Source organism: Ammospiza nelsoni, chromosome Z (genome assembly GCF_027579445.1).
Source record: "Ammospiza nelsoni isolate bAmmNel1 chromosome Z, bAmmNel1.pri, whole genome shotgun sequence".
Classification (NCBI taxonomy): Eukaryota; Metazoa; Chordata; class Aves; order Passeriformes; family Passerellidae; genus Ammospiza; species Ammospiza nelsoni.
Genome location: NC_080669.1, coordinates 88,575,015 through 88,597,123, shown reverse-complemented (window position 1 = coordinate 88,597,123; position 22,109 = coordinate 88,575,015). Strand labels below are relative to the sequence as shown.

Genomic DNA, 22,109 nt, shown 5'->3' with positions numbered 1-22,109 from the left:
CACATCTTATGTTTTGCTAAGGTCTATAACACAGTACATTCATCACACTATTATTTCCATAAGTGATACATAGCTATTATATTCATTACACTGCTATTTCTATGAGCAACACAGTGCATACTTTAGCTGATAGGTTATATTAACATGCAGCTAAAACCAGTTACAATTGATACTATTTCTAAATAGTTATAATCACTAACAGCATGCTAATACTTAAATGCAAAAGCCAGTATTATCTGGTCATTTTTCACAGGAGGATTTTTGTTTTGGTAATAATTTAATAAAGTAGGAAAAATGTGATGCAAGAGAGAAAATTTAATGGCCACTTTTTAAGTTTAATCAAGTTTCTATTTTTGTTAATTTTTTTTTTTTTTGCCATTAGGAATAATCCCTCTGAAATCACCAGAAGTGGCTTTGTCACCAGAACTACCTACAAAATATAAAATAATTTAAAATTTTTTCCTTCCATGTTAAAGTGTAATTCAAAACTGTTTTGATCTCAGTTGAAATAAATTATCAAATATTGAATATATTTAATAATGTATAAAAATAAGGTTCAATTGGGAGTGATGTCATTTCAAGGAAGATAATATTGAACAGTCAAATTTTATATTTAGAATTGGAATTTCAGACAATACTTTCACTATGAAGAGTGAATAGACTTTTCACAACCAGTGTGGAATTATGACAAAGTATGAATTTTAAATGAAAAACCTCTTCTGGAAATTGACTTGAATTTGTTTTATTATATATATGCCTTACAGAAATGTTGGGTGATTGTTTTAGCCATTTTGATGCTTTTCCCAGCCATTCTTTTGTTAAATATTATTTGAAATGGATTATTTTTCACAAACCCTGATAACTTCCTGCCATCAAAGGGTTTTGGTGAAGCGGCTCCATCTGTCTCTTGCTGCCTTGTTAATCTGACTGTTGCAGGTTTGCATCAGTTCAGTATTTCTCCTCAATCACACCCAAGCACAGTTGCCAGGTTGCTGTTCTCATGCTGCTCCCAGCTTTGTTCTCCCTTAATTTCAGTTCCCAGGCACTGAGCTCAGGCAGGAGCAGACCCTGCTGAGCATGAACTTGTCTTTCATTTGCCTCAGGGGCTACCATAAAAATTCCCCATGGTTCTGATCAGTCCGAAATGGAAAATCTGTTTACAGAAGGTTCGAGAGCCAAAGCAGGCATACTTCCTGCCATGACCTGCTCAAACCTGGTGTGTGAATTCCTCCTGTGTGGCTGGGCTTCAAGTGCCTCCTGTTGTGAGCCAGGGCCTGATTCAGCAAGTAACATCATTGGTTTTCAGAGTGAGAGTTGGGACAAGCAGCCACAGCACCCTGGCATGTTCTCATGTCTTCTGCCAGCAAGTGTTCAACTCCCAGTTTATTGGGAAGTGAGTTCATTTCGGGTTACTGGTCAATAGCTGATGGTAAATTACCGTGGTCTCTCCCATTCCTCTTCCCTTTGTGAATTTCACTGTGCATCCTCTGTCACAAGTTTTCCTGATGAGCTGAGAGGGTATTGTACTAGAAGTTCTCTTTCCAGTTTATGTCTAAATTCAGTAATTGGATTTTTAAAAAATCTTAATACTTTCTACTTTCCTCCCAGATGTAAAAAAATAGTATCTCTTTGTCTTGGGTGGAAACCCATGCAGTTTTCTCCTGAAATGTTATTTTGCTTTCATTTCTGTGGTTGTGTCTGACAGTGCATGGAAACCCAATGTAATTTTCATATGGAGAAATCTTGACAAAGCAAAAATGAGAGAAGCATTGAAAGAATGCAACAGGAAACATTAGACAAATGCATATTTGCCTAATGAGGAGAGGCTGAACTCTGAAGGGTATTTCCATGGTACTGTAATACAATGGATGAGGAAAAGATTAATCCCTACTGCTCTGTTTTTGTCCTGTTAAATATATTCACTGGAGTTGAAAAGGAAAGCAGTGAGATCAGAAAGGCCGCTTTGGTTGCCCCATGTGCTGTTTGTCTGGGCTCCTTGCCGTACATGGACTCAAACTGTCTGTCACATAACTGATGTTGTGTCCTTCCTGTTCCCCACTTTTCACCACCCAGGTGACTGTGGAAGAGGTGCTGGTGGCAGGTTTCCCCAAAGGGAACTAAGGTATCTCTGTCAGCTTCGTGCTCTTTAGGGAGGGGCAGAGTGCAGCCGCTGCTGTGTCACCCGCGGGCTCCACTCCCGCTCCAGCTCTCTCCCTCCTGTGGCACCGAGCTGGGCCCTGCTCTGCAGGCAGTGCTGGGGCCGGGGCAGGGACATCGGCTGGAAACATCATTCCAGCAGAAGCAGGGAGAAGGAAAAGGAGAAGGAACAGAGGTGTCTTTAAATGACTTCATTGGATTACATGGCAAGAAAGCTTTTCCTACTGCTTTTCACCAATTCTGGAATAAATGTAGTCACTTTTTTTCAGAGCCCTTAGTCTGGCATCCTCTAGGAGGTCAAATTGACTCAAAACTGCTACAGTACTTTTCCAGTGCTACCATTTCACACCTTTTCCAAGGTGACTGATGAACCAGAGTGCTCCTAGCAGTGTACAAAAGCATCTCAAGTATCTAAAATACTAACACTTGGGAATGCTAGGGAAACAGGGGCTTTGTTACAGGAAGAGAGAAATTATTCCACATTTCTTTGGATTCAGCCAGTGGAAGCCTTTTGGTGTATCTCACTTGGATTTCATGTGAATTCAGCATTGCCACACCACCGTGCTACTGCATACCCGCTTGAGGGGAAAACTTGATATGAGCAGGAAATTGAAGCAAGCCCACCTCATTTCATGTTCTTTCAGCACAGGAATGACAAATATCAAGCCAGAGCACAAGAGAATTGCTTTAAACAGAAATTGCCCTATAAAGTCTAAGCAGGCTGGTTGTTCTGGGCATTTCTACAAACAGAGTTTGAGATTTATGTCCCTATGATGCTAATCCAAGGAATAGCCTGCTGTTGTGCCAATGTGACCACCAAAGCAGCAGGTAGCTGTAGCAGTGGTGTCCGTGTGGAAATGTACATGTCTGCAGGTTCCTGTTTGCATTTAGAAAAGGTGAAAGGCTGTGTACTAGAGCCCCTGTCGAGGTGCCACATGCGTGTGTGGGTGTGCTCAGGGTTTTGTTCTCCTAGCACAGATCACTCCAGACACTTGCAATGTGCTGCCAGTAAGTGTCATTGCATAGACAGCCGGGTTAGCGTTACTGCCTTAACGTCTGATCTTGGGTCTTAAATAATGATTTCTTATTTTGAAAGTGCTTGCAAATATGTGTCAACTGACCACCTTTTAGAAAATACCTATAGCCATTTCAGAAGTAATTCTAAGCTTTGCGTTTCTTTTACTTGCAGGTGCACAGAACAAGATCTGCACTTCATTGAGAGCTAGAATGACTTTTCTTGACCCAGAACCACATACAAAGAACAAAACTTGCGCAGAATTTGTTGTTGTCCTAAATGAACTCGTGAGAGTCTTCAGGGTAGAATGAGGAAAATGGGAAACATTTTGAACAAAGCAAGAGTTCCCCCTGTGAGGGTGAGACTGTGTTGATTTCATCAGGTTCTGACTCTTCAAAAATCATTCATTTACTGCTTGAGAAACTCAGCAAAGCAGGAGTTTTGTCTCCACTTGAGAAATCCCTCAAGACACTTGCCTAACACAGAAGACAACATGGATGGTAAGAATGTAGTTAAATCCCAGGCAACTTTTTCCTGCCTGAGGGATTTGTCAGAGGATAGTGATGACCTGCTTCATTTTAACGGTGTGGTTGATGTCACTGCTGGAAGAGCAGCGGAATACTGCAGCAGGCAGGTGCCTTCCCACCCCACAGATGTAACCACTTGTCACACAGGCAACTGTTGCCTTAACACACAAGACTCTGGATCTCCTCAGTCTCTGGCCGATGTCCAGGCATGTAAAAGGACTGGGCTGGGCAGACCTCTAAGCAGGAATTCTCTGCTGGGTGAGCAGGCAGACACTTTCCAAGGTAATCTCACTGATTTTGGAAAATATGACTCTGAAAATTCTGCTGCTGTTCTGGAGATTTATTCAGAGAAACTAACAAGCGTAAGTGATGACTTTTCTGATGATGACCTGGAGTACTTTGAATGTTCAGATGTGCTTACAGTGCATGAAGATGAAATCTGGAGAAAGAAATTAGAATTTTTACTGGAAAGCGATGAAGATGATCTAAAACTGGGTAAGGATTGTGATGGGTGTGCTTACTTCCTCAGTGAAATGCCTTGTGTGTTCCAAGTGTCAGATAACACTACGCCTATGGATACCCCCATTGGCTTCTGTGAGCATCAGTCAAAAACCAAAGGAGTAAACGTAAGGAGAGACCCCTCTATGTACAGCCAGTCAGCTCTGCAGACAGAGATGACTCTCACTGTTGGACAGCACCAAGATAAAAGTGCCATTTTGAAAGACAAAGAGAAGAATCAAGCGCCTGTTGCTTCTGCAGCCACTGGAAATGAACATCCCAGAAGTGAAGAAGAGACTAATGGAAGTGACCATCTGGCTGCAGGTTCCTCAAGGGACGGACCAAAGCCCACGGACACTGTCCCTGCCCAGGTAGATTCCTCTGCCCATGGCACAGGTGTTGCTTGCCCCGATCAGGCTTCGGGGACAAGGACAGAAACCAGCCCCGATGGGGACGTGCTGGGGGAAAGCTCACTGCTGCTGGAGGAGGGGAGGAGGAATGTGCCAGAGGAAAAAGCACGGCACGCTGTCTGTACCTTAACAGAAAGTCTGAGGAGAAACCTTTTCAAGCTGTTAAACCCTATAGAACTTTGCAGATATGTAAGTACTATAGGACAGTCTTTCCAGGATGCAGCAGCAGGTAGGGAATCCAGAGCTCCGTCTCCCAGTCAGGAAGGTGTCTGTTCAGCACAGACTCCTGAGGAAGCAGAGAGTGTGCAAATGCAGGCTGCTCTGTGTCCAACAGAAGGGGCAGATAAAGACAGTCACTGGGAAAGGAAAAGGACTCGGGGGCCGTCTGAGCAAAACCAGGTGCCAGATGAGAACATCTCGTTTGGGGTAAGTAACATCTTTATATTTTAACACAAAGAGCTGCTCTGCTGAACTCAATGCAATTTATTCCTGTTTGTCACAAAATACTGTAAAATCAAAATTACTTTGAAAGATACTATTCATGTACTTCTGAATGACAGCTACGGCTGGGAGGGAAATCTGGGTTTAGAAAAGGCCCAAGTAAAGCCTAAGCTGTTCTAATTATAGAGTGAGCCTGATAATGGTGAGAGGCACTAATGGGCCTCTGGACAGCTGGATAGAGAAATCTGATATGGAGGGTATTGCACAGGTCTTAGCAAAGTAATGCTTCTTTCAACCCAGAAAGTTTCTCAAATATCTGTTGGTATTTGAGCAGAGAATGCTTTCATTTACTTTCTTTTCAATCTATATGCAAGAAACAAAACCATCCTCCACTAATGGTGCTGGAAACCAAAACCAAATCAGCAGGGGTTTGCTCTGGTTTTGTAACAACGAAGGGAATTCAATGCAGAGAGTTCATGTTACAGAGGTGAATGGAGTTCTCTGATTTTTAAAAATAAAACAATGAAAGACTTGGATATTACAGTTGAAACATACAAACCAATTAAAAGTTAAAACCCCTGTGGTACTGTCCATGTACTTGCATATTTTACGCTGTTGGTAGAAAATGAGCTGGAGAAATCACTACAGTTGTAGAGACTGGTATGATACTCTACCAGTTTTCCTAAGTAGGAAAATTGAGTCATCATTTTTATTTCACACTGTAAGGACTCAAGATATAGAAACACTATTAAATCATGAATCATCTTATTGTCACCAGTTTTTCTAGCTTGAAGCTGTGTAGCTAATTGCACAGAAAAAAACTCCTTTGTCACAAAAAGTTTTTTCCAGTTGCACATGCTTTTCTTTGTCTGATCATTTGGGAAAAATATCTCCCAGTTCGGTAGTGTCACAGTAGAGTGACTTTATTCTCACCACTGGGGTGTCTTCAGCAGTCAGAAATCACTGAATTCTTCTTCCTGAAAAATGCTCATAGGTTTCTCTGGTTTTATGGTACATAAAATTCCAACCCCATCTGAGGAGCACATGATGTCCTTATGATGGGGAATACCCCTCACTGGAATTAACCTTCTCAGAGCTTCCTGACAGGGTGTATGGCCGTGGTTTGCCAGAGGCTGTGTTTGCTTTCTTTTCCCCAAGTCCAGTGCAATAATTTAAATCCCAGAAGCCTCTTAGCCAAGAGCAGCTGTCAGGTGCCTGGCACAAATTTCAGAGCAGCCCCTTAAAGTCTTATTGTGCCTAGTCAGTAAATCTGCATTTCCATGGCCAAAACTCTTCACTGGATAAAAAATTACTATTGGTGTACACAAAAGGATGAGAGCTGGGCACACACCAAACCCTATTTTTAAACATGTGTGTATGACAGTGAAATTCAGGTGTAGCTTCAAAATTATGTGGTCTTGAAAATGAGCCAAGCAAAAGCATCCCGCCTGAATACTGCTCCCTTTTTTGGAGCACTAGAAAAACGTGGACAGCTTCTCACAGCACCCATATAGTAAGCCAGAAACTCCTCAGAAATCTGCCTGTGTAATCTAAGAGAGGTTAGAGCAAATCTATTGCTGCACACAGGTTTCTGTAGAAGTACCCTGGGGTGCTTGCTGGAGCCCCGAGTGAGACTGCTCTGCGGGAGCAAGGGGAGGGGCTCGCAGCAAGCCCCGCAGCTGACCGCTTTGGAAGGGTGGGATATTTTCCCTGTCCATATAGGAATCGGGTCTGCTGAGGGGTACAGAGCAGCCACGGGATCACAGCACTAATGACCCAAGGATTTACACTTCCCCGTGGCACCGAGAGTTCGAACTGGAACAACCTTTGCAGTGTGTCTTGTGCAGCACCTGCTGTGCTGAGTGACTCTCCTTCCATTAGATAGTTAAAGTGCGAGGCTCCTCACTCCTTTCACGACCTCATGGCCTAGCCTCAGGTGAAATTCTTTAATTACCTGATGCTTCAGAGCAGCTTCATTAATAATAGTTCCAAGACACCAAAGGTGCCAGCTGTGTGATGTTACATAGTGTACAGAGAGCCAGGAGGCTTTTCTGGGTGTCATGAGAATCTGGTTCTGTTAGCAGTCAGCCAGCACCCTGTTCCTGTCAGAGTTCAGTGGTCAGCACCCTTGGGTCCCTGTCAGTGGTCAATGGTCAGCACTCTTGGCACAAGGTGCTGCTGTCACTCCTGGGTTACAGAGCCATTATTCTGGTTTTTTCCATATCAGAACAGCCTATTCACATAAAATCTGAGAGATACTTGGTTTGACCTTGCCAAGACAGATTTCTGTCACTTTTAGACAATTTTGAATTTTGTTATCCAAAGAGGAGAGAAGCAGAACTGACACAGGTAATTGGGCGTCCGGCTGAGATGAGAGCTCGGTGCTGCGAGGGAACAGTCCGGGCCTGAGCGGCTGTAGCTCTGTGTCAGAGCAAGTAGGGGAGTCCTGAGTGGAGTCACTGCAGCTCATGACACCGGTCCTGCTCATTCAGTGGGATCTACCCTAGGAATGACAGTTAACATCCCATTTTGTTGCCCATGTCTTAAGTTGGCTCCAGTCTTTCCTGGGAGACACACCAAGAAAAAATCCCTTAGAAAATCTGTACTGCTTTGGAGCATGGGCTCCTGACAGCTGTGCATGGTCAGCCTGTTGCTCTGTGTTGTTGGCAGATGACTCACTTTCTGGCCTTTAAAATATTATAGTTCTTCCTCTTTTTCTGTCTTTTGAGCAAGAACAGCAGGAGGCTGGCAGGATGTGCCTGTCACTCTGCAGGATAAAGCACAGCTCAGGTCTTTTGTTTCACCTGTCTAAAGCAGATGAAATAACTACAGATATTGAGGTGTTTCAGCTACTCCAGGGCAGGTGTGCCATTTAAAAGGGAGTGTCATTTTAGGGAAGGGGAATTTGAGTGGCATTGCATGAAACAGGGAAGTGGCAAGATCCACTAAGGCGGATTGCTGGAGAGCAATATAAAGTAAAAGCAGTCCCAAATGTAGTGGATTTGAGGGAGCTGAGACCCAGAGACAGTGAGTCTGTATTCTAGTCTGTATTCTAGGGATTGCTTGTTACACTCCATTTGTACAAACAGAGGGATATAAATATAACATGGGGGCTTTTCTTGCAAAGGAAAATTACCTTGCAAAACCATTTCCGCTTAAAAAACAGTGAGAAACTGTGAGGTAAAATTGATTAGCTTCATTACAAATCCTTCTCTAAGGAGCAACACTTTCAGACTCAGACCCAGGAGGTTGATTTCAATCCTTTATGTTGATAATTACAAGTCAGAAATTTGATTATTGACAAATACTAAAAAAAAAAAAAAGTTAAAAAAATGCAAGTCTTTAGGCCTGTGTCAAGCTGTAGTTCTAATTTTTAATTACATTGCTCTATTCTCCTTCTTTGAAGAGTCAAGGTGCTAATCTTAAAAGTGTTATCCAGAATTGTGAGAACCTCTGTATGGAGCCCAGCACAGAAAGGGAAGGCATCCTCAGCCCTTGTGAGAGTGCAGGCACCAGCCAGCTCTCTACTGAAAACACGCTGCAAGTGAAGAATGCAGATTTACAGACCTCTTCTCTTCACTGTGCTCCTTGTGAAAAGAGAGAAGGTTGTCACCAACAGGTCTTCTCTGGACAAGAAATTATTAGGAATGGCAAAATGTCAAAGAATAACATTTCTCCTTCTCCTCTATGGGATATGGACTCTCTTCCTGATAAACAGGAACGCTTGTGTGCTGTTCTCTCTTCTGCAAAGCTGTGTGATGAGCCAGGGGAGGGAGAGCAGAGGCCTGGGCTTGACATACATGAGAGCAGTAACCCAGATATTCTCTGCAGCCAATCAGCCAATGAGGCTGTGTCTGAAGCTAATCCCAAGTCAGTCCTGGAATCTGGAGAACCTGAGTGCAAAGGAGATGCTGATATATCTGCAGTGCATGACAAGCTGTGGAAACTTCTTCATGAAGATGACTCAGACTATCAAATCCCATTTGAAAGCAGAGGCATCCCAAGTTTAGGTACAGGGCTGACAGATATCAAAGTCACAGAACTGAACTTTGTGCAGGAGACCCGTTCCAATCGTCCTTTGCCAGTGGATTTGATAGAAGAGCAGGGGCCCATCACAGAACCAGCTCATAACCACAGAGCTGAGAAGGCCGACTGCAATGTTTCTGATATCCTACTGCAGAGAGCTGCAGCATGTGAGAGTGCATCCATAGGAAACATTTGTCTTGCACAAGTGGTAGGAACAGATGGTGTCTGTCTAAATTCTGGCACTGGGAATGACAGGGAAACACCATCCATTTGTGTTTCAGCAAGCAGTGTCCTCCTAAGTACCCAGGAGTGCTTGGAGCCGAAGCCAATGGCCACGGGCAGGAATGGATCCACTGTGGCTTGGGAAGGGAAGCCTGCTGTTAATAGTGCTGCCCAAACATGCGAAGCAGATTCTCCTCAAGGGTTACAAAGTACTCAGAGTGGTAATTTAGCATGTCCCAAAGCTGACTTATCAGATATGTCACATGGGACAGTTGGACAGTTACTTCACACTGAATATAACACACCCATTACAAATGAGTCTATACCTGGAGAAGGCTGTCATTTTACAGACTGCTATCCAGTGAGGGGAGAACTGGCTTATTTCCTTGAATTGGAAGACATTTTCCCCAGTGAAAATAACAGCCAGTTTACACATGCAGAACACTCTTCTGTTAACTCCATACATAAAAGTTGTGTAGTGAATTTACAAGAAAAAGAAAATCATTCAGGCTTGAGTGCACCAAATTTCACTAATTCTTACGGCTACCATCTTTCAAAAAATAATGGCTGTCAGGATTTTCAAATTGTTCCTAATGCACAGAAATACAGTAATGTAATGCAATTGCCTAGTTTAATTCAGATTCATGAAACCATAGCACATAAGAATCTACCCCAAAATACAGACCAACTGCCAGAAATAGCAAAACAAGAAGGGGCAGTTTCTCCCCCTTTTGGGGAGCCATTTTTAAGAGATTTTTATCTAGAAGTGCCCAGCTGTGAACCATGTAAACCAGGAGGAGAACAGACAGAGATTTGCATACCTGAGGAACACAGGGCTGAAGCTTCCTGTGACTCAGGAGTTAGTCAGGTTACAGAGAGTCAGATTGCAGCTTCCCCTTGTAATACAGCAGAACAGTATTCATTTTCTGTTGACAGCACCTTCAGGTCTGATGAAGGGTTAAAAATAGATTCTTCAAAAACTCCCACCTATGCAGCTGGAAGTGTAACATCAGCCAGCGCCCCGCTGCCCAGGGAGGCTCCAAGTGAGCACCACAGCACAGCAGGTGGGGAGGATGGAGGTGCCCAGGACTGGCTGCATTCCCAACAGCTGCTTGGAAACAAAACCCTGCCCTTCCCCACATCTATAAGCCACTCAGAGGGCCTTCCCAGTGCATCTGCAGTGGCGTGTCCTGCCACAAGAAATGAGGGAAAAACTGGAGTCAAAACCATACAAACTGGAGTCAAAGTAAACAGAAATTTAACTACATTGGAAATTTCCTGCATGCCATTGAAGGGTCTGTTCCAGAGGGTCCCTGGAGAAACCAAAGGAGAAGCAGCCTTGTGTGAAAATGACCATGAGATTCCAAGAGCTATTGAATATAACCCAGATGAAGCTGAAGCAAAGGCTCCTTTGCACACTTTGACTGGCTCCCGGGCTCCAAAACAGATTATGAATATTAACACAGAGCAGCCTTGTCCTGTCTTGATCCCTTCCAGCAAGATAGCTGAGGCTGAGAATTCAGTTAAGTCCACTGAGTATGATAAAATGGAGGAAGTCAGGACAGAAGAGAATGTGGTAAGGGGTTTAGTTAATTTGCCACCAGTTGATTCAGGGAACAACCAGCGTTTTCAAGAACAACCACCCCGCAGAAGAACTCCGTCATTCTCTTTGGCGTGGACCACTCTTGATCCATTCCCAGTCATCACAGAAAGTCAAAGAAATCAGGAAGGGTCAAAATCCTGCCAGATACCAGTGGCTGCTGCAGAGCCTGAGCCCATCAAATGTAAAGAGGACGCAACAAAGAGTGGGCATGTAGCTGCTGGAGCTAAGAAGAAATTACCACCAGCAACTCTGTCCAAAAAACCCAGGTTGGAGGAGAGGGGAAGTGTCAGCAAGGACACCAGCTGTGCTAAAAAGTCTGACAAGAGCGAGGGAGGCGTGATTCATAAAGAGGATAGAAAAGAGCAAAGGAAACTCATTTTGAAAAAAGATAGCAAAGGTAAGAGAAAATGGTTTTTCTTTTCTGTCCTTTCCCATCATTCTGGCTACAGTACAAAATTAAGATTATTGAAAGGCACTGCAGGCCTCTTTCAGATTGACTCAGTCAGCTAAAGGTGTTCTGCCCTCATGGAGCTTTATTTCCAGATTTGTTCACTTAGTAATGAGTGCTGTGTCCATGCCACAGAGATGAACCCTTTTCCCAGCTGGCAAGTATATTCAATTCATGAGCTTTTTAACCTATTTAAAATAATCACTGCCTCATTGGCCTCTTGGAGTAACTTTGCATGGAGGAACAGCATAATGGTACCACATAACTGCACACCACGTAGCAGCTGCAAGCCCACTACTTGTTCTGTTCCCAAAGGGCTTGTTCCCAGTTATGCTCCTGCATTGCAGCTCCCAGCTGCAATTCCCCCCTCTTGGTTGCCACAGGATTTATTACTAGCCAAGTGTTACTGTTAGCAGTAGGGTACCACTGATAAACAATGTTTTGTGTGCTGACTTCTGACTGGTTCTGCATTGCTTTGCCCTGCTGCAAAAATGACACGGATGAAATGAGCAATATTAAACTGACAGAGGAAACATATAATGGAAAGGAGATCTGGGTTGCTGCCAGAGTTTCTAGAAGGTTGCTAACACTGTAGCAGGATTGTGACTCCTGGGCGGATGAGGGATTTGTTGTTGCTATGGGTAGTTTGCAAGGACCAAGGTCTTATTTTTACCTTCTGACATGACATTTCATGTTCACATCATAAAATGATTTAATAGTTCAGAGCAAGACTGAACAGTGACTAAAGGTAAGCTACACATTTGTGGAGCTTTTCACACACTCAAATTACTGTGCGGTCTCATGAGACTTCTACTTTTTCTAATCACATTTAAAAAAACCCCAGACTTGTCTCTGTTCAAAGATGCATCCTTTTCCAGGGAACCAGATGTGTGGGAGGAGAGACACATTCCTTCAATGCCTGACCTGTTTCCATTGCTTGAGGCTACACTTGCAAAATGTTTTGAACATTCAGGCTGCATCAGATAACAGTGAATTTTATTCACCTGTTTCAGCTCTGCCTCAGTCTCGACTGAAGTATGTCTGTGGTGTAGAGGACAGTTGTGGCCCTTTCCCTGGCACTGTGGGAAGGCTGGTTTGGTTGCTGTGGAATATACTCAGTGTTCTTTTGCATTATTTCAGCTGCAGGAGAGAAGGCTGGCCAGGCCAGGAATCTGGAGCCATTAGTTCTATTTCTAGAGCTGTCAGGTCCTGTCTGTGTCACTTTAGCCCTGATACAGCGAGGTTCACATGCCCCAGGACTCAGGGACTGCTAGTCCAGTGGGGAGACCTGGACTGGATGGGGCCTGGAACTGGGAATGGGGAAAACCATGGCAGTGTGCCTGACCCTTTAAGTTGGGTGTTACTGGAGTAACACCAGTGCACTGTAATCTGCAGGAATGGGATCCCTGAGGGGCACATGCTACCTCGTTCAGAGTGCAACAGCTCAGAATTAACACAGTTGGAAACAAAACATCTTGCATTTTACATCTCTTGCATCGAGCAGGGATGTGTCACTTGAATGATCACGGGGCTGATCCCAACACCTTTCTCTAAGTCCATGTCAATTCCCGTTCTTTCCAAGTCCCCTCCAGCCCCCTGCCCGCACCATGCCCATGTGCAAAGACACTGGAGTGTTCTGTGAGGCAGTGAAAAGTCCTAGCAGAGGTCCAGGCTGGCAGGACCTTTTGGGACTTTCCCCCAGGCTGTGATCAGCTAAAAAATTCTACTAGTTATTAGTATTGAGACACCAGAAGTCATAATTACTTACCGGGGATTTCAGCATTTGTGTTCTTAATGTGAAATGTTAAAATGCCAAAACAATGTAATTGTCATCAAATCCTAAACTATGGTTCTTGTGTTTCAAGCTCCCAGGCTGCTGAAGAAGATCCAAGCAGAGTTATTCCCCGACTGCTCTGGAAGTATTAAGCTGTGCTGTCAGTTTGGTGACATTCATGGTGACTCCACCATTATATGGACTAAAGATTCCCAGGTACTGGCTCGGCTGCAGAGAAGGTAAGGGAATGTTTCTGAAGGACTGGGAGTTTTGGGGTAACTGCTATTCATAGGAGGCAGATCTTCTCACAGTGCATTGATATTGGTCACAGTTTGTGCTACATCACCTCTCAGCTTGTTCATAGCCAGTGTCATCCAGATTTAAAAAAAATATCAAAGAGGTTTGAACCTCATTTAACCTAGAGAAGGGTGGAAATAAAAGCTTCTTAAGGGCATTACAGCATCTACCCTTTCCATTTGAATGAAATTAGTTATTTTCCTTGTAATTCTGGTAGTTTCCTTGTAATTCTGTATTCTGATTTAAAAAGCTGTTTACAATGCTTCAAAAATGCAAAATTAAGATTATCCAGAAAAAAAAAGAAGAAAGAAAATACATTTCCATCCAAATGCTCACTTCTGAGAAAATGAAAAATTTTGTAGGAAGGATTCTTCTTAGATGTTCTTTTAAGTGGAGAGGAAAAGTTGCATGAATTGCTTAAACTTTCTATTCTGATTCTTCTTGTTTTAACTCTTCTGATTTTGATTGTTGTATTGCAATACTAAATGTAGTATCAATACATGTCATTATCTGCTGAATAATTATGCTGCGTCTTAACAAATAGTGCAGAGAGATCAAATTTATCTGTTTTTCCAGTGAAAACAGGTAAAATATGTGATAGCACAAAATGCTCTGTTGCAGTGCCCAGGATGACTCTCCCGTCTCTCTGGAAATAGCTGAAGCCAGTTACCGAGACCAGGGGATGTATTATTGCTGCTTGAATAACATGTATGGGAAGGTGACTGCTGAGTTTCATCTGACTGCTGCAGGTAAGCCCCAGTTTAGAGTTTTGATTAATAATAATGACAATGACAGTTTCCATTCAGAGTTTTTTACTACAAAATTCTTTTTTTTTTCTTGCTTCCTCCTAGTATTGGAACGTCTGTCAAGTTTACAGAGTTATGAAGGTAAATATAAAGTGAAGTAGCATTGCATGGCATCATAGAGAGACACACACATACACACACTGGCAGCTCTTTGGCACAAACACATGGTTCTTGCAGGTCAGCTGCTGTGTAACTGTATCCAGGAGCAAGGCAGGCATGGAGCTTTGGAATGCTTTCCCTGTGTGTTAGCTGGTGTTCAGTGACACCGGGCATGTGGCCTGTGCTGCAGCTAAAGATAGTGCCTTGCCAGTGGGGTTGTCATTCCTGAACAGCCTGCAGAGATCCAGGTCTTCAGTTGGCATGGTGACTTTTCTTTCTTTTCCTTGAAGAATTAGAATTAAGCATTTATTTCCTTGTGCAAAATAAATACAGGACTTTTCATGTAGCAGCACTGTATAACTTTTAATCAGAGAATTTTAGGTGGAATTAAGGAGTGTTCTAATTCTGGCCTTATCTGTGCAGTGTTTCCTCTGTGCTTTGAAGAGAAGCAATAGTGTACAGAGGCTAAACCAGAGGTAACTGCAAGGGACAGCTGAAAGGAATTCCTTGTTGTGTAGTTCTGTTCTCCTATTTATCCTCTTTACTGATGGTCCTTGAAATGTTATTATTAGAGACACCTGAAGTGCAGTTAGGATGTTTTAGTTTCTCTCAGTGCTTAACTTTTTTCCCCCTTATGATTTTTTTTGCATTTGGATTCCAATGAACATTTAAAGCGGTGAAATCCAGAGTCTTCCTTGATTTCATCTGTAACAGACTTGTTGGCTGCACTCTGGCTTCTCTCCCTATGATCCTGAGCTGCCACCTTTCTCCATACTGGCTTTAGATACAGGCAAGCAGCTGCCTCTCAGGAGCTGCTTGGGGTCCCAGCCCTCAGGAACACAATTTCTGCTTCCACTGAGCATTTTTTCCTCCTCTCTGGAGAGGTGCGTCTGCTGTCTCATGCCCACCCCTCCACGTGCCTGCAGAGATTCCTGTTGTGTTTTAGGTGTGGAAGAAATCGAATTCATGCAGCTGATGTTCAGAGAGGACCCCCTCAGCTCCAGCTACTTTGGTGGGACACTGCACGGAGCAATAATGACAGAGGGGCTGCACTTCGGTGAGGGGATGCACCGCAGAGCCTTCCGCAGCCGCGTGCTGCAGGGGCTGGCGCCCGCCTTCGCCCCCGGCCACCCCTGCGTGCTGAAGGTGCACAGCGCCCTCACCTACGGCACCAAGAGCCGCGACGAGCTGCTGCAGAAGAACTACAGCCTGGCGCTGCAGGTGAGCTGCCCCGGCCTCGGTCATCCACGCCTGTGGGCCAAAGCTGCCCTCAGATTCAAACAGATGATCTGTTGAATGTTTTGAGCAATATTCCCATAGGCATGTCTGTTGTAATACAGGAATGCTATGTCCAAAATACTGCGAGAGAGTACGCAAAGTTATATGCAGCTGAAGCTGAACCCTTGGAAGGCTTTGGAGAAGTACCAGAGTGAGTATAAATATATATTTTGTATACATATATATGCCTATGTATACCATCCTGTGCCATGGCAGCCCACTGATTGCTAGGACTAAAGAGGAAAGAGGAAACCTGGGACCAGTGTTACAGCTCTTTCAGCTTGGTTTAGAGTTGGTACCTGTTCATTCACTCTCTGAGATCACTGGCCACTTTTGTCTGTTTCTTACCCTTTTACTGAAAGAATTCTCAGGATTTTATTAGTTTCTATCCCTTAATTTCAGAATCATTCAGATTTTTCTTATTCATCGCCCTGCTAATAACATCCCCTATGCCACAGTGGAGGAGGAGCTGGTTGGGGAGTTTGTGAAATACTCTGTCAAGGATGGCAAGGAAGTGAATTTCCTGAGAAGAGACTCAGAGGCTGGCCGGAAGTGTTGCACCTTTCAGCACTGGGTGTATGAGAAGACCAATGGGAACTTGCTTGTCACTGACCTGCAAGGTGAGTTGTCTGAGTAGGGGCAATTTTTATCAAGCTTATGCTCTTGTAAGAGGGCAGTTTGGAAAAGGAAACTAAATCTTACACTCTTAATGGAGGAGTTGTTCTTTTGCATGTACCTTAGTGAATCTGGACACTCAGTATGAGCCAAATCTGCCTTTTTCTCTCACCACGCAGAGATTAATGAAATACCTGCTGAGTGAAAGACTTCAGGTGTTAATGACACCCTAGTCCTTCCCCTTTCTTTGCTTGTATTTGAATACTCACCAACAATCACTCAACAGTGGAATGCTCCACATTTGGGTCCTGGCTAGTTTTGAAGAAATATATTCCTTCAAAAAGTATAGTGAAGAAACACCCTCATGTTTGCTAAGTGCTACCTCAGCTCCCATGGGTGTGACTCCTCTTCAGTCCTGCAATATATCTGGAACAGGGGAAGAAAAACAGAAAAAGCTGGAATCTTAGGAACATCCTATACTCTTTTACATGTGAAGGCAGAAAAAATAGCAAAAAGGCATCTAAACAAGATCCCTGAAGTAATTTAAAGGAAGGAGAAAGAACAAAATCCTAGCACAGGAAACAAGCTGTGCTGTTGATCACCCTGACAGCTGCAAAATAGCGGCATGAGCCTGACTTCTAGAAACTGCTGGTGACACAGAGAACATCCTCTTCTTGACTGGGGTGCTTTAAAATGCTTTGAAAAAAATGTGACAAATAATTAAAGTGAAAAATGTGACTCAATAAATAATATTTAACACTTCCATATGTGAACATTGTCCTAGAAATTCCAGTATAAGCTAAACTCTGTGTTTTCCTTGCTGCCTTGCAGGTGTAGGGATGAAGTTAACGGATGTTGGCATAGCAACCCTGGCCAAAGGGTGAGTGAACGTGATTTCTCAGCAGCATGCTTGTCCTTTACTTCTCTGACTCTTCACAGTTAAATGTGGATGGGGGAGGGTGCACTGGAAATTCATTCTTACTTTAACTTTAGAAGAAAACAGTCCTTATCTAAGTTTTTTAACTTCTTTTTCCCGCCTGTAAAGGAAACACTTTTATTTTGTTATGAAAGAATGGGGCTACCCTGTAGATTGAGCTTTGTTTTTCCTGCCTACCTCCCTTGAAACGGGCTTGTCCAAAGGGCATTTCACAAGTGACACGAAGGGTTCTGGTGACAGCAGGTAAGGCTCCTGGTGGTCCATCAGCTGGAGGAAGGTAGGGCTGAACACACGGGGCCAGCACTGGCTGCAGTCCGGGGTAAAAGGCACCCCAGAATCACTCCTGCAGCCAGCAAAAGTGCCAGAACTTTGGGATATGTATTTGTGACACAAGCTTTTATAGAGACTCTTCTCAGTGGGATGCTGTGTTTTGGCCACTTCCCTGATAAACAAGAACAATTGTGAAGGGATTTGATGGTATCTCTCCCCTTTTTCTCTCAAAACCAGCAGTTCTGAGCCTTAACAAAAGATTATTCAGGGCATTGCTAGAGCCTGTTTTCTAGTCGTGTTGCAAAGGCTTCAGCTCTTTTGGGGAAACATCAGTGTATGTGTAAAGATCTAGACTTGTAATATTCTAACTTTAATCCACTTCTCTTAAGTTAATTAAGGCTTCTAGTTATAACACAGGCCAGCAGAGCTGTGGATAGGAGTAGGCAGTGGCTGCTGGACAGGGAAAGGGGATGGGGGTAAGTGCTTTAATTTCATATTCTCCTTTGAGAATCTGCCAGGAGAAAGAAGATCTGATCATGTGTTCAGCCTTTGTTCTAAAGACCTTGTCTGTATACCTCACAATATCATCTAAATTATTAGAGTGTTATTAATATTAAGTTATATTATATAATACCATTATTAAAAATGTGACTCTAGAATATTCTGGGAGAATCTTGAACATGTGCAGGCTGGCATCCATTCAATTAGACTGATTTACTGATTTACTCTTGCAGCTGTAGATCCAAAGTAAAATCAGTTGAAATGAATGTACATCATCCTGTTACAAACCAAAAGAGTAATAAATGTTTTATTTAGGCAACACCATTCTCAGGAATCAGAAAATTTATAAAAATGCTTCAGTGAATGTTGTCCAGCTTACTGTGGGAAATGATTCCTATAAAAACACACATTGTGTTGGGGAGGAGGAAGTGAGCACACAATGCAAGCTGTAGTAAGGATCACCTCAGGCATATAGAAAGGAAAACAATTTCCCTAAATGAACAACCTGCTGAAAATGTTGAGTATAATTTTGTTTGTTATTTAGCTAATAGTATTCCTGCAAGATGACAGATTTTTCCTGGTCCTGTATTTTGTTTGCATGCTCCTTTCCTGGAAAGAAGATCTCTGTATTAATGTCAGCAGTTGGATTTTTAATTCTGTGAACATGGGTGGGGAAAATCAACTCAGTGCCTAGAACTCCTGTGTGTTGCTGGGTCTTGCTGCTTTGGGTGTGTTCAGCCGAGCTGCTGAGAGCTAACCTGGTCCCATGAAGGGGGAACAAACCTTCTACTGGTTCTACTGAGCCAGAAATGCAGAGTGGGACTGCTGCGGCTTGCGCTGTGCTGGCAGAGGGGACACAGAACATATCTCTTCTGTACTCCAAAACGGAGTCCATGATGTGTGGAGGAAGGAATTTTGATCTTTTGTCCTCGCTTTGTGTGTTTTGCCAGGGAGCTGGAAAGCAGAGGAGCCCAAAGCAGTGGTGTGGTGAATGTGCTGCAGGAGCTGCACTGCAGTTCTGTCAGGAGAGGGCGAAGTGGATCTAGGAACGCCAGGGAAGCATTTTTAATGCGGCCACAGTGCCGCTCCTGAGCCTTAAAATCGGCTGCTCTGTAGCCTCTCTGGGGAACGGAAACAAAAACAGCACAGCACAGTGCCTGGCTCTTTGCATGCAATGTGCATGAGGGCCCAGGGATTTATCCAGGAATGGTGCACAGAAAGGAGGGAATCAGGAGCACAGTAACCCATGGTTATGGTCATTAACTGGAGTGCTGGTTGCCAAGTCTGGATCTGAAATTCTGCCTGGTTCCAGGGCACTGACAAGTTTAGCTTTCCCTTCACATGGTAACAAGAGGCATTGGGGAGTTTAAGCCTGAGGGCAAATCCAACATTTCCCTTTCAGATTTGAGGAAGATTTGGTTTGGTTTGCTGCTGGATAGAAGAAATGCTCTTGCTGAGGGCAGGTTTGTTTGCCTGTGGAATTCCTGTTTTGTGGGTGTGTCTGGTGCATCCACCAACACAACACATATCTGTGAGCTCTTGAGAGCAGCTCAGTAAAGTCTGAAGTCTCTGATTTCTCCAAGGCAGCAAGAGAACCATTGATGGCCCTGCTGGACTCCAGGATGCAGTCTTGGGGTAACAATGACATGGCTCTTCAACCTGCTTTGGTTAAACAAACACAGAGCTCACTTGGAGAGGAGGGGAAAATCCCTTCAAGGTTCACCTGCTGTTCAGAGCCAGCTGAGTGGGGTCTCCAGAGCAGGGTCTGTCTGTCAGCAGGAGCCTGACTTCTCAGAGCAGCAGTATTCTCTTTAGCACTGTGTAGTCTGCCTGAGGAAGGATATTCTCTGGATGCTGGGAATGAGCATCCTCTGTTCATTTAAGAACCAAATCTTGTTTGGTTGGCTTTGTGTAGTCACAACTCACAGTTCACCTCTGAGGACACTGGATGTCCAGCAAGCCAAGGGAACAGGGTAAAACAGGCACTGATTAAGGTTAAAAAAGGAGAGAAGCCCCCTGGCCTTTCTTTTTCCTTCTCCATCCTGAGAATTTAACCAAAAAGGCTCCTTTGAAGAGCAGGTGCACCTTTTAAAATAATCTGATGCAGCTTAAAAAGCAGGCCCTGGGAGGACTGTCAGCATCCAGAGCAGGGTGAAGAGAGGAGGGATACATGTGCCCTGTACTTCTCATGGTGGGAGGTACAGTGGGGGCTGGATGAAACTGCCTTCCTCAGGAACATTCCTTCCATCCTCCCTGAGGGGCTTGGTTCCGTGGGATCCTGTAGGCAGCCAGGGGAGGGGAACAGCGTAGCCTGGAAATGATGTACATGTTTAGATGGAAACAGCTTCTAGTTCTGAAACACCTTGTGGAGCAACCTTGTTTCTTCATGGTGGCCACCAGAACTGTTCATAGAGAATAATGTAGCATGGATTTCCTGTGTGTATGTTACTGAGAAAGGTAGCCAGCAGACAATTTTATTCCCAATTTAATGCCATGAAAGACAGTGCCAGGACCCAGCCCACAGAGCTTTGCCTCCAATGCTTTTCCCTCTTTTGTCACCATTTGTTATCTGGTTCCTCTCACCTCCCAGTGACCCAGTCTGAGTTTCTGTGGCAGTCAATGCTTCTCAAGCCAGCATGGGTAGAAGAGACTTGCTTATTGCTTTCAAGTTGCTTATGAGTCAGCAGTCATGCTCTGCCTCCCTGTGCTGAAAATGAATCTTGAATTCCCATTTGGTTTCTTTTTTGTTTTTTTTTTTGTTTTTTTTTTTGTTTTTTTTTTTTTCCCTTTGTTGCTACAGATACAAGGGGTTTAAAGGCAACTGCTCCTTTTCCTTCATTGAGCAGTTCAGAGCCCTTCACCAGTGCAATGAGTACTGTGAGATGCTGGGGCTGAAATCTCTCCGAACCACTCATCAAAAACAGAGGAAAGCAACACCCACTAAAAGCAAAAATCTGCCAAACTCATCAACAGTAAAGAAAATGGTGCCCAAGAAGGCAAGAGAACCTAGAGACTTCATTTCTTCAGAGCACTGAGTCTCACTATCCCACTTATGAAACTACTCTTGAGGACAGTGATATGCACCAGTGACCTGAGGGGATAACTTTGGTCTTTTGCCTTTTGACATTGTTTTGGAATCATCCTGATGCTGATGCCAGCAACCAAGGAAGAAGCTGATCCTCTGCTCTTGGTGCCTGAGATTTAACATTGGGACAAGGTTTTGGAAACAAACTATGCCATCTCCTGGATTTCCTTACAGGCTTCTGTAAACTGGCATTGGAGAAGAACATCTCTGTGTCTACATCCATGGCCCTGTGGTACAGCTGCTATGGAAACATCAACATATTTAAGATGCCAAGTACAAGATTTGCACAGTATTGCATATGTATGCTGGGTTATTTAGAACAAGAAGTCAGGAAAGGTGAAGTTTGGAACACACTGATGATTATTAAAGTTACCACTTCCATTGCAAATCAGAGCAAAACAAATCTTGGACTGTTCAGTGGGATTGAGGCTTCTCAGTACACTGCTGGTACCTGGCTTTTGGAAGTTCCTACAGATGATGCCTATTCTTTACAATAGCGTTCAGAAGAATTTCTGTGAGGACATTGTGACTGTTTCCCAAACAGGAGGTTTAGAACATAAGGCAAGGGGCTTGAGCATGGTGGGACGGGAACAAAGCTGAAAGCATTGGATAAATGGTGTTTCAAATAGATTTTTATCAGAATTTTGGGAAGTGTTCTGTTTGAAAAATGCCATAAGCATCTCAGCCAATTAATATTCCAAATGTATGTTGTAGTTTGGTCCCAAAGTCAGAGATGGAGTTTCACTCTATTGGCTAATTGCCTTCAGCTTTATTGTCCTGGTCAGTTCAATGAAAATCACAAGCTGACCTCTCAGAGGGAAACACAGCCCTATTAATGCCAAGGAAATCCACATTCCTAATGATGACAGTATAGTGATGATTCCTTAAGATGTCTGGTGTGCTTTACAGTGGGGATCTGGAAGTGCATGTGTGAGATATGGATTTCTCCCATATTCTGGTGCTTTGGCCTCTAAAAGAAGGAGCGGAGTCATCTTCCTGTGCACGTACTGTGGTTATTTATTCCTCAGCACAGTGGGAAGATGGACTGCCAGAGGTCCCAAACCTTCCTGACCCGATGCCTTGTCTGCCGGGAACTATTT

At 43.8% G+C, this 22,109-nt stretch overlaps 1 protein-coding gene across 1 annotated transcript; it reads left to right on the top strand.

The window, feature by feature from the left end:
* Positions 1-3,545: 3,545 nt before the first annotated feature.
* Positions 3,546-21,897, top strand: ALPK2 (alpha kinase 2; the record flags this gene model as incomplete). Its single annotated transcript, XM_059493021.1, has 10 exons — positions 3,546-5,033; positions 8,455-11,296; positions 13,213-13,360; positions 14,040-14,167; positions 14,270-14,305; positions 15,270-15,544; positions 15,664-15,752; positions 16,004-16,221; positions 17,048-17,096; positions 20,725-21,897. Coding segments are annotated over 10 exons (5,508 nt in total), but the record flags the coding sequence as incomplete, so codon positions are not given.
* Positions 21,898-22,109: the final 212 nt, after the last annotated feature.